Source organism: Anguilla anguilla, chromosome 11 (genome assembly GCF_013347855.1).
Source record: "Anguilla anguilla isolate fAngAng1 chromosome 11, fAngAng1.pri, whole genome shotgun sequence".
Lineage (NCBI taxonomy): Eukaryota > Metazoa > Chordata > Actinopteri > Anguilliformes > Anguillidae > Anguilla > Anguilla anguilla.
Genome location: NC_049211.1, coordinates 12,548,844 through 12,559,970, shown reverse-complemented (window position 1 = coordinate 12,559,970; position 11,127 = coordinate 12,548,844). Strand labels below are relative to the sequence as shown.

At 45.7% G+C, this 11,127-nt stretch overlaps 1 protein-coding gene across 7 annotated transcripts in view; it reads right to left on the bottom strand.

Moving 5' to 3' along the window:
* Positions 1-1,236: 1,236 nt before the first annotated feature.
* The window catches only part of LOC118207483 (rho guanine nucleotide exchange factor 10-like protein), a 95,436-nt gene continuing 85,545 nt past the window's right edge, over positions 1,237-11,127 (bottom strand). For all 7 annotated transcript variants that reach the window (XM_035381110.1, XM_035381109.1, XM_035381112.1 and 4 more), the window contains 3 exons: positions 7,532-7,703; positions 4,527-4,649; positions 1,237-2,720 (listed from right to left, as the gene is read on the bottom strand). In XM_035381110.1, the coding sequence (XP_035237001.1) occupies positions 2,179-2,720; positions 4,527-4,649; positions 7,532-7,703 (837 nt within the window). In that variant the 3' untranslated portion in view covers positions 1,237-2,178. The remainder of the gene's footprint in view (positions 2,721-4,526; positions 4,650-7,531; positions 7,704-11,127) is intronic.

Sequence of the window (11,127 nt, the reverse complement as noted above, 5' to 3'; positions counted from 1 at the left end):
TGCATATTTTTTGTGTGCTTGGGTCTGATGCTATGTCAGTATCCATCTAGCAGTTCCAACAATCCTGTGCAGAGGGGTTCCTTTTTAAAAGTTTCAGAGATAAACTCCAAAGTGTTATTATTACCATATTCAAAGGTAGTGTGACTGGAAAAGAAATCCAAAAGTGTGTGTCATATGGTAATTCTTCGGAAAAAGCCAGAGCAATACCTACAGCTGGCCTGTTTTTTTTTGTTGTTGTAATTCTCATCATTATTTATTTTTTGCCAAACCCCATTATCCAAAGAAAGCACTTGCAGGGTGTGGCGAGCAGCAGGGTCTGCCATTTTATTAAATGTTGAAGAATTAATAGAGTTTACCCGCCTCGTGTGGTTTATTGGATCTTGACTGGTTGACTGGAAGAGAAAATAAACAAAAAACAAATGAATGAATAAATCCGGCAGACATTTCTGCTTTCCAGGAAGTGCGCTGGGCCAGGGCTGACGTAGCGTACGGGATGAAAGGCGCTCGCGCGCAGAGAGACGGACATTTACCGCAGCTCGAGTGGGTTAAGCACTTAGCTCAAGGGAGCAACAGCAGGGGCTCATCGGATACTGGGAGTGTGGGGGGGGGGAGGGGAGTATTTCAGAGACGCAGGCGTGCCGGCAACAGGTCTCCAACGCGCGGGCAGCACGTGCTCCCCTCCTCAGCGCCGCTTAATGTCTGCGAGTCGCTTATTAGGAGGCTTTAAGCGGGAGCAGCTGTTTTTGGTAGCAGATAATGAGAGCACTAACAAGAATAGAGAGACCAGCATAATGGGCTAGGCAACATGAAAGGGGCTAACTAACGAGGATCTGCGGAGGGCCGCGCGCGTCTCCCTCCCCTGATGAGCGGCACGGCGGCGGCGGCGGCGGCTGATTTCTGGTTCTGCGCCGCTAATGATTCCCGCTCGCGCTCTCCACAAAGGTGCTGATGACTGCATAATGCTGGTGAAGAGCGCGTGATTAGCCTTTCATTAATCCAGAAAAGGGCTGCGCGTGCATTCCATCCTCCTGTGGGTTCGAATTTAACAAGTGTTCCGGATGTTGGTTTTTTTTTTGTAAACCTCCCACGGATTTATTTATTTATTTATGTATTTATTTATTTATTTTGTTGCATAAGCTATGGCCCTATTAAAAAATAAAAATAATAAAAATCTAATGTGAAGTTAACTAGCAGTCTTCAAGCAGAAATGTATTGCAAAAGGAACTGACTCTGGTATCTATATAAGACGTCTTGTTTTATTTTACAGCAAAGTGACACAGTGGAAAGTGTACCTTTAACAGTAAGTACCTGTGGCTCCAGACTTAGAGTCCAGAGTGCTCAGCCTGCTTTTCCCTCATAGACCTACCCTTTCTCATAGCTCGTGGAAGAAGCTGGAAAGGAATAAATGTCCTTTTTTTTTCAACACAACGAGGTTCTCTTCTCACAAAATTAAAGACAAACATGGACAGGACATGGTATACTGCCAAAGACAAATCTGTGCCCAGAAACAATTCACAGAGAATACAACATTAATAGTTACACAAACAGTAACGTTAACCCTTATCCGCTTGGTTGCCTTTGAAAGACGTCTGTTCTCCTTGAGGTGTGACTAAGTGGACAATGTTGTTAGTAGCTTTCTACATAGAGGAGAGAGCTGGCAGACTCACGCCCATCACTAAAAGACAACGGATTGGAGGTGTGGCTTTTTAAAAAGACAGAACTTCTAATACATTTTTTTTAACACATTCATTGTGCTTCCATGGATATGGAAAAAAGTCCTTCCACAGCACGGTGATTTCCCAGGTTGAAATCAGCATTCTGTGTAAAAGTTTAATGTTGTGAGTTATGTTGGCTGTGCCTGCCAAACTGAGCCATGCACATATGTGGACAAACATACAAACACAAGCACACACACACACACACATACACATGCTCACATGCGCTCACAATGAAACGCACGTTTGTGTTCAGCTGGACGTTGTCTGACTTAACGCTCAACAGAGGCCTGTCCAAACAGCACATGGGGGAGGAGCTCCACCCTTACGAGTCTCCCAGCCAGACCGGTGTCACAGACGTCTGTTACAGTGACACACAAGTCCCGCCTCCAGGGGGGAGGGGCTAGCACCGGGCCCGTAGAGGGCGCTGGCTTCCTCTCAGACAGTCACAGACTCGGTGGCCTCAGACGGTGAGCGGTAGCTGCCACACCATGAGCGTGCTCTCGCTGGACTCTCCGCCCGCTCCCGCGCCCCCGGCCGTCCCCAGCCGCCGGAACCCCCTGCCGCCGGAGATGACGGCGGCCGAGGTCACCCTGTCCCTGCGCACCCCCTCCCGCGCGGAGGGGCGGCCCCGCACCCACACCTCGGGGTCGTCGCTCAGCTCGTAGATGGACCCGTCCTCCGGGCTGTGCTCCAGGGACTCCAGCGAGGAGTCGGAGGCCTCGTCCGGCCGCGCCGTCAGCACCTTCCCCGGGAGCTGGGCGGTGGAGCGCAGCCGGTACTGCAGCAGGACCCCCTTCCCCCGCCGCTCCCGGTGCGGGGAGTCGCTGGGCTGCTGCAGGGACTCCAGGGAGGAGGAGTCCAGGCGCTCCTCCCCCCCGCTGGCCGAGTCCGCCCCGTCGGTCATGGAATCCCGCTTCAGCAGCTCCGGCGACAGCACGCTGGACGTGGCCACCAGGAAGTCCACCGAACTGTTGTGAGCATTCAGCGACGTCATTCCCTTTCCTGTCAGAAACACAGAGCATGGATTTTTAGTTCCAGGTAATCAAATTTATTTATTCTACAATACTGTTATCAATGAGCTGTTATAGAATACTTCACAGATCACATCACACCTAATTTTTTTGTCCTTCCAATCAAAGAAATTGCTGTTCTGTTTCAGCTAATCAGTCAATCAATATATCTACCAACCAACCTACAATCAATAATTCATAGTATTTCCAGGTCGTGCTGGTAACAAAGAATTTTACTTCATAGATTGCATTCCATACAAACAATTAAATTGCTTTCCGGTTGGCTAAATTGTGCAAGGCTATTTAGATTTAATCAATTCATAAATCAATAAATCGATTTTTAATACAGTTCTCCTGCATAGAAATGAATTGCTACAGTGTGCTCCACATAGCGTATTATAAAATAACCAGTTCATGAGATTCCTAAGGGAACGCAACCATATTCTATAAACGGTATAAATGTTTTGCTCAAGGGGATTAAAAAAAGAAAAAAACCCTCAAACTTTCATGAGGAACAAAGTTGAAAATTTTCCTTCAGTCGACTAGTGCCAACCAAAGATAAAACTTTTAAGAGCAAAACCACCTTATCTGTTTGGGTGGAAAATATAATTAAGTTTGAGAAGAAACCGGGTTGTAAAAGAAGCAGAAATTATGCGGTTTTATCAGGTATTAACAGCTGAAGCAGACAAAAAAGCGGAGGACAGCAGGCAGTTTAGATTTAGTTTTACTGCACCAGGAATACACATAACTACACCAAACACGCGCTCTCTCAAATACCCACCCATTAAACCCCTGTCACATTTTACATAATGTGCATTTCATAAGGGAGCTGCTGCAGGGAGCTGTGGCTTTGACATTGTGATAATACATCTTCCTGATGAAGTGCAGTGTTGCAGTTCTTTTGTGACATCACACCCGGCTCAGAAGCATTTCGGTGTTATCAGATAATTGCCCCACTGTTACGTAGGAGTTGCCCTGTGGATCTGACTGAGAGCTGAGACGCCCCGCAGTTGTAACTCAGTTTCATGCCTGAGCTGTTATTCGGGAGATGCCTTGCAATTAAATCTCAATCCCATGGTGTACATGTTACTTAGGAGAACAATTGCTTATGTCAATGATTATTTAGCACATGCCCTGCAGCTATTTCTGGTTATTTAGGAGATGCCCTACAGCTATTTCTGGTTATTCAGGAGATGCCCTGCAGCTCTTGTTGGTTATTTAGGAGATGCCCTGCAGCTGATATTAGTTATTTAGGAGATGCCCTGAAGCTGTCATTGGTTATTCAGGAGATGCCCTGAAGCTGTCATTGGTTATTCAGGAGATGCCCTGCAGCTGTCATTGGTTATTTAGGAGATTCTCTGCAGCTGTTTCTGGTTATTTAGGAGATTCCCTGCAGCTGTTTCTGGTCATTTAGGAGATGCTCTGTGGCTGTTTCTGGCTATTTAGAAGATGCCCTGCAGCTGTCATTAGTTATTTAGGAGATGCCCTGCAGATGTTTCTGGTTATTTAGGAGATGCCCTGTGGCTGTTTCTGGTTATTTAGGAGATGCTCTGCAGCTGTTTCTGGTTATTTAGGAGATGCCCTGCAGATGTTTCTGGTTATTTAGGAGATGCCCTGTGGCTGTTTCTGGTTATTTAGGAGATGCCCTGCAGCTGTTTCTGGTTATTTAGGAGATGCCCTGCGGCTGTTTCTGGTTATTTAGGAGATGCTCTGCAGCTGTTTCTGGCTATTTAGCAGATGCCCTGCAGCTGTCAATCGGTTCCATGCCATTAATCAGGTGATGTGATTCAACTGTTACCTGTTATCTTGGGGATACCCTCCAGCTTGGGCACAGGCAGTGTGATAATGATGCCCTGGGCAGTGCCTACCCACAGCAGCCCCTGGCAGATGAGTAGGCTGGTGACACGTACAGCCTTCTGACCTGTTGGACAGACATAGTCATTAATAGTGCTCAGACAGTCTTTACACAAAATGTTCCTATATTTAACCACACCTGTATTATCCACCTCCTCCCCTCAACCTAATTCCTACATTCGAAAACTCCATCCTTTAAACCACCTTTCTCGTCACCTGCTGTTTGGTGCGTGCGTGTGTACAGTATACACGTGTGCATATATAGGCGTATGTGTGTGCACGCTCGTATATGTGTGTGCATATGCATGCATGTGTATGTGTGTGTATGTGTGTGTGTGTGCAATAATGCAGTTCCATCGTCCCTTCCTGCTCCTGGTGTCGTACATCTTTTGCTGATTATATCAGCAAATTCCGGCGCAATTTTCTCCCTCACAAGCCGCACGGTCACTGGAACGGCTTCGCAGTGATCAAGCCCCTGTGCGGGACCATTAGTATTCCACGGGCCCCGTGAGCTCTCCGCCCTTTCTGCAGATCAGCATCATTTAACGAAGCAATTAGCGCATGACATCATATTGTTCTCTTGTTTGTGTTTGCGTTGCACAGAGGGAGAAGCGCAATTAGTGCGCCGAAAAATATGAAAAAAAAATCCCGGCAGAAAGCGCGCTCCAGCGTAATTAAAATTCGTCTCTGCCGCAGGTCTTTCACGACCACGAATAAGCAAATATCTCAGGCTTTCGCTCAGTGTCCGCAGCGCAACGCCCTCATTCAGTTCTGACAACGGTACACAATGTTCTGCGGCACGGGCAGTCATATGCAAATCCACCTGGCTCTCCTGCGTAGATAGCAAACGGTGTGACCTGCCAGGTACTTTGGTGAATTAAAAATGATGCAAGCCAATATTACATAAACAAACACTGTATAAATTTTATACGTTCATATAATATGTTTACATATGTCTATGTATTTTTTAATACAATGATACATAGATAAAACTTTATTATATGCTTCAATAGTTCCTTGGCTGTTTACAGAGTCAAAAAATTCCCCTATGATGAGTAATATAAAGTCTATGGATTATGATTTTATGACCAATTCTTTACCAGAACAAAACACATAAACTTGCACGGGTCTCATTCTAGACTCTTCAGTTGGGATCTGAATTCACAAACGTAACACAACTATTTATCATTTATGTAAGATTTATTCAATCAATGTAGTTTTTTTTCCCATTTCGCAATAATTCCCACATGAAGGGACACAGGACACCAGAAGGCATATAACATAACGGCATGTAATCAAAACTAAACTTCTTTCCTTGTGACAGATTGGCTGCGGTGTGCAGTGCGGATCTGTCACGGTGACTCTGTGGAGGAGTGAGGTGTGTGGGTAATGCTTAATGTGCAGCTCCTGCCGACGTTACAGCGGCCTGCACTGCCCTCATTGTGTTTCATCTGCGTTGCTTTTGACAAGCTCTGATTTTTTTCTTTATGTTGCCAGGCTGGTGTATAAGAATGTATTTTGATACACTTAGTGAAAAAAGTGGGGCTTGGGAAGGAGCTGCAAGTTAGCCAAGTTTATTTGTTTCAAAATATCTCAGCACTGAAAGCTGTACTTTAACTTTTTTTTTTTTTAGTTTAAGAAAAAGTTTCCTGCTTAAATTACGTTCAAAGGTTAAGCCTCATAAAATGACTGCTTTTCTCTGCGGAAAACAACTCTGGGTTGCCTTTAAGGTCTTCCACGGGTAGACAGAATTGGTTTTGCTGATGAATATTTTATCAGTTAAGAATGCAGGGAGATTTGAGAACCAGATGTCTGCAACATTGATGACGGTGCAGAGGAGAGGAGAGGAGGAGAATGGAGAGGAGGAGAGGAGAGGAGGAGAGAGGAGAAGAGAGGCGAGAAACACATAAACAACCCGGGCTGAAAACTGAAGAGGAAATGAAAGCGTTTCCATGGCAACCCTTTCTAATAAACCCCAGGCAGAGAAGCGTTGTCTGCGAAGTGTTCCTGCAACTCCTTGGAGATTTGTTTTGTTTTTTTCCTTCCTTTCTTTTATTAATTCCTGCCCATAAACCTGTATCTTCATTACCACTTCTTTTTGGTCTTAAAATCCATACTTACGCAAGTCAGTCCCTGGTGCAGCGAGCATCCAGGCCCGTGCCAGTGGGAAAGCCAAGCAGTCGAAACTTGAAACAAAGGCTGGCCATAATTGGCACCCTGCCGTCTCCCTCTTTGTACAGAGAGCTTTACAGCCGACTAATGAATGAATGAAGGAATTATTCGCATTTATAGTGTCTGGCACTTTCTTCCTTTTCAAGAATATCTACGGGAGCTACAGTGAATGTAAGACGTGTGTGTGTGTGTGTGTGCGTGTGCGTGTGTGTGTGTGCATGTGTGTGCGTGTGTGTGTGCACGTGCATGTATAGGAAGGGGTGTGGAGGGGGTAATGACGCAAATTAGTGATGCAGGGCAGTAATTGTGCATCAGAATTGTCATATGCCAGTTGTTGGGGTAGGGGTGAAAGGTTAGCATGTTGAGTGATAAAATTATTCTAAATGCTATGACATGAAACATAGTTTAAATGACAGCAATAATAGGTTTGGATATAAATATTGTTCTACTTAGACTATTCTTTTAATTGGAACAACACTGTAATATTTTTGCCTCCAACACTAACAGAATAGTTGTGTTAATTTCACTAACCATCAAAACGTCTATTTTTTATTTGTTAGGAAAAAGTAACACTTATTGGAAACTACCAATGCGCTAGAGGTGTGGTAGAACTGAATCCAGATGCTAGGGTTTTTTTTTTGTTGTTGTTGTTGTTGTTAATCTTTAATTTGTTCGTAATTATTGTCCACCATCAGGATTCAGTGCACGAGAGAACAAATGAAGTTCCCAGTGCTTGGAGTAGTTCCCAGAGTTGCAGAGTTCACGACGGACACCTGCCTGGGTCTAGGAAGGTTGAGCGCGTGGAGATGTTGATCTCCTGAAGGTGCTCCAGCGTTTCCGTGTGGAACAGCCGAATGGACGAACCCTCCGAGAACGCCATCCAAACCCCGCCCCCGGCTCGTACCATGTGGGCCACACTCACCGCGGGATCCTGATGCGCCTCAAAACTCTGAGAGAGGGAGGGTGAGAGGGAGAGAGAGAAAGAAAAAAAGGAAGAAATGTGTGATGCATGGCCTCACTTCTGTTTTATTGAAATAATGGCAAGGGTACAAAAACAATGGAACAGCAATGGTTTCTTTGGATTGATACTGCAGTCATTATTTTCCACAATTACACAATCTATCCATTCAGTAATCTTTGAAGACTCATAATTGCTTCTGTGAGGAACATAATGGTCACTCTTGATGAGACTCATTAAAATTGATGCTATTATCCTAATTTCACATAGTCACCCACTGAATCACAGCCAAGATTATGCGCCACATTCATATTAATACCAATTCATTATGACGGGAGCAGATTTGAGAAGCAGGAGAACCAATCAGGTGCAGTATCACAGCAGCGTGAGAATTAAGCAGGGAAAGAGAATCAATATCTGCCGTACAAGCAAGGCAGCAGCACTACAGGATGTTGAAGGGTTAATGCATCATGAATCAACGGCATGAATTCAATCAAATGTATTGCATAACATTGTACTTGGACTTATAGGGCAGTGCTAGCTGTTTTGCTCACAGACGCATTTCACTCTGCTAACAATAACCCAGTTGCAGATGATTATTGTAATTTCCATCCTGTGATGACAGTACATGAAGCTTGTTTTCTTCTTTTCTTCTGTAACTCTCCTCAAGGTCTCCATGGCTCATTTATCTTCTACGGCGCTTAAGAGTTTTTGTTTATTTAAATGGGGAAGTTGTATCGTACACTGGTCTGCCTGAGTCAATTTCTATGTAGTTTTTTTTTATTAATTAAACTCTAAAGCAGAAACTGTAAAAACTAAAAAAATTAAACGAATGACAAACATGTTATAAAGTTTCTGCACTGGATGATTAAGTGAACCGTCTGGTATCCAGCAGTCATTCTCTGGCAGCTTGTTAATATCATTCCAGAGCCTTAACTGGCTCTCCACATGAACCGACTCCGCTGGCTGACTGGCTGATGTCACCTGGCTGACATCACGACTTAGAGCACATTGACGTGAATCAGGCAGCACCCCCGATTCTCCCTGGAGCGGGTCCCAACACATCCACGTGTCATATCCTGCAGTAAACTGTGTGACCTCATCGCTGGGCTGGACAGCACCCCAATCCAGAAATGGTGTCCGATTCCAATTAGCGACGCTAATTAGCAGAGCAACCATTCTTATGACGGCTGCAATCTAATTAGAAAATTCCTCACTTTTTTTTTTCCAGAAGGCCGCATGAAGGAGGAAATGTTTTGAGCGCACTTTTAAAAAGGATCTGGCAGGCAGGAGGAGAGGCAGCCCACACTGCTCTTGGGTCAGTACAGAGCGAGAGAGCCTCTTGTAGGCAGTTCAAAAGCTCACATTCCTCCTTTGTTTTTGATCGATTAGGCAAAGAGGACGTGGAGCGGGCAAGCAAGACCTTCACAGCTAACTACAATCACAGTGCACTAGAAGGATCAGCACCTGCTTCCCACACCTCTACCACAGGGATTCCTTGCTTTGTTTGGGGGTGATCAGATCTTTTTTTTCAATCCGTCTGTCTATTAACTTTGTTCCTCTTCACAGCAAGTTTCACTCTTAAGGCAACACTACTACAGTATACAGAGGATTCATATAATAAAATTCACAGATGGTGAAAGCCCTCCAAAAAGAATGGTTATTGTCAATATTTTACTCGTGAGGGGCACAGCACGACACAGTCGACTTGGACTGGATCTGGAATTGGCAGACAGCCCATCCAACCTTTTACAAAAGTTTGCTGAAAAAATTTGAAACATTGCCCGCACTCTCCAAAAAAACTAGAATACAGATTCTGCATCACCTGCATCATGCCCCCCCCCCCGTCCACCCCACCCCCGGTCACCACACAATAATGGGGGAAGGACTCAGGAGCAACAGAAAACAACATATTTACGGGAGAATAAATGGTTTGTTAGCCCTGCAGTACATCAGAGAGCCTACAGTATTCAGTCATGTTCCTGTGATTGGTGGGCTGGGATGTGGGGTTGCGGATGGGTTGGGGGAGGGATCGGATGTCTCCGCTGATCGCAGTTCGCGGGTGACATTGTGGCCTGATTTGGCTTTGAAGTAGAAGAGTTAGACGCCTAGTGCACGCATGCTGGCTGGTTTTTTGTTTTTTTTGGCCTTATTCGGCATGCAAGGAGTAGCGCGCGCTGCGTGTCTCGGAGTATAAGTTGAAGAACAAACTAATCAACAAAGCAGCAAAAAAAAAAAAAAAAAAAAGGAACTTGGGAAGCCGGACTCTGCGAGGTGGGAGGTTGCTGCTGAGTAGCATGATCTGCCTAGCAGGCAGAGTCGATAGCGAGTAGCTCCGGCTGATGTGTATTGATCGAGGTCAGAGATCCGCGTTTCCAGAGGATGCGGCATTCTTCCCCGGGCCCCTCCGTTCACCCAAAAACACAGCCAAGCCCTTGACACCTCCAGCCCGCTCCGAGTCACGTCGGCCGCCGCGTAAATACCTGTCAAACCACCTGTTCACGCGGAGTGAAATAGAACCCCGTCGGGCGGGTGTGGAGAAGCGAGGCTTTTCGGCTGGCCGTTGCCGTGGTAACGAATCCAAGAGAAACAAAAACGCGAGCGCCGCTAATGTGCGGCGACCTCATCACTCGCATCGGTGACTCTAAATGCTAACTTTCGGCTTGTTGCTTTTGTGTACTGTCAGGGAAATCATAGCTTCTGTTCCTTTGCCCGCTTGCCTGTCCTTGTAAAAGACTGGTTTGCTGCATGAGGGATGAGCTCACTCACGAATATGGCAGGATGTTGATGCGGTCTGCGCTACACAGGAGCTGTGTGTTTATGGGGGAGGAAGTAAACATGACTTCTTCCATTTGTTTGAACATCTCTCCCTCAAGGGGGGGCGGTCACGTGTACGAACACCCTGTGCTGATAGGTTCGGCGCTGTCGTCCGGCTCTGAGGTCAGTGGGGAATAGATGAGGAACACCCTCCGCAATCACCGAAATCAAGCCAATCTCACGACGCGTCAAGAGGTTTTCATTTTTCCCCACAGAACACAAAGAATAACTGCTGGAACCTCAGCCTGTGGATCGATACCTGTGGGCACGGAGAGCCAAAGGTCTCGTTAAGCACCTGTGGGGCCATCAGGGTATACTGAGCACTTTGGCCTGAGCACAAAAACCAACAATCCAGGCATCCAATCAAGCATCAGAGCAAAATAACCAGGACTATTTCTATTGGCTGTTTTCTATTGTACAGTCAAGCATGCCTGAGATTCAAGGTGATAGAAAAATCAAAAAACGATAAATCATTTGCAATTATTAACCCAAGAGACCCCATTGATTTTTCCTTGTCAGAGTTTTTCTCTCTACAGAAGGACTTCAGTCATCCTGGCTACAGCAGAAATCAGCACACATGGACCTGGGGGGGGGGGGG